At 49.7% G+C, this 1281-nt stretch overlaps 1 protein-coding gene across 1 annotated transcript in view; it reads left to right on the forward strand.

Moving 5' to 3' along the window:
• VOLCADRAFT_108479 (uncharacterized protein) overlaps positions 1-1111 on the forward strand; it is a gene marked incomplete at its 3' end in the record, with an annotated part of 6518 nt that extends 5407 nt beyond the window's left edge. Inside the window, exons 5-7 of the mRNA XM_002959070.1 lie at positions 60-180; positions 485-541; positions 1080-1111. Coding sequence (XP_002959116.1) covers positions 60-180; positions 485-541; positions 1080-1111 — 210 coding nt within the window. The remainder of the gene's footprint in view (positions 1-59; positions 181-484; positions 542-1079) is intronic.
• Between the last annotated feature and the right edge of the window lie 170 nt (positions 1112-1281).

Below are 1281 nucleotides of genomic sequence, written 5' to 3' on the forward strand. Positions count from 1 at the left end.
AGCCTTTTCGGCAGCGTGTAACGCACGGAGCAAGGCTATGCCACCCCTTTTCCTCTCAGGTCCCTTCGCACCCCAACCGGCGATTATTGAAGTTTTCGGTAACCAGGCTCGCCTCCTCCCACGGAAGCAAGTGCACTCTTCTGCTCGCAGGTACCCAAGCTCTACTCACGTCTATAAGCGGTAAGGCAACTACTCATGAAAACTGTAGGTTTTCTGAGAGTAACGAAAGAAAACCAAGGTTTTCTGTGTATTTGCCGAGAGCGTACTCGGCAGTTCGTTGGTGGTACGGCGGGGCCGTACTGGTGAGAAAGTAGGGCAAGTCGCGGAGAGCGCGACGGAAAGAGCAATTTCGCGAGTTAATTTAGTCAGTACTGACAGGTTTCCACTGCGTCGTCTGCCAATTACACCGCCCCGAGGCAGATAACGCAGTCGGTAACCAGGCTCGCCTCCTCCCACGGAAGCAAGTGCACTCTTCTGCTCGCAGGTACCCAAGCTCTACTCACGTCTATAAGCGGTAAGGCAACTACTCATGAAAACACTGGTGAGTTGTTCTCTGGGGGAAATCATGATGTAACAGGTTGATTAAGGCAACTACCCAGGTTCAAACAGGAAGATGCCGTTGAGCAAGTATGTTGGTTACTAGGTCATACACGGAGCTAAGACTTGGGATTGGTGAGATGTTCTCTGGGGAAGTCATGATAGAACGGGTTGGTATAGGCTCGTATCCTAGTTCCGACCTGAGTTCGGTTCCCGGGCATGCTTTTTCTGCTTGGGAGGTGATAGCTGTGACTACAGGTATCTACACAGTTGCGTCCATCACTCTGAGATTGACAGATGGTTGGGGATCCCCTGATTTTGAGGGGGGATAATTGTCATTCATGTGCAAGCAAACAAGGGCAACTGCAGTTTCTTTGGATTTTGTGTCAAATTACCTCTTGCTGCATATATTCTGTATGGAGTCTCCTATACAGGGTTTGGTGTATTTAACTTCTGATGGGCATGTTTGTCTGTCTACAGGGCCCACCCAGCAACCTGCAGCTGCTGTGGACAACACCACATGCTTTCCCCACCACACACAGCACGCAGAGTCAGTGGAAGATTAAAGCAGTAGTAAGGTGTGTGTGGCAAAAAACTGCATTCTAAGTTCCACATCACAGTCATTGCGGTTCATGATGGTCTGACAAAGGTGCTACTGTATGCCCATGCCTGATCTTTGCTGCATACAGGCTCACAAGCTGTTTGTGAGGACTGCTGCTGCAGCAATGTCTTGTAGTGTTAACT

The sequence above is a fragment of the Volvox carteri genome, assembly GCF_000143455.1.
Source record: "Volvox carteri f. nagariensis unplaced genomic scaffold VOLCAscaffold_122, whole genome shotgun sequence".
NCBI classification, from domain to species: Eukaryota; Viridiplantae; Chlorophyta; class Chlorophyceae; order Chlamydomonadales; family Volvocaceae; genus Volvox; species Volvox carteri.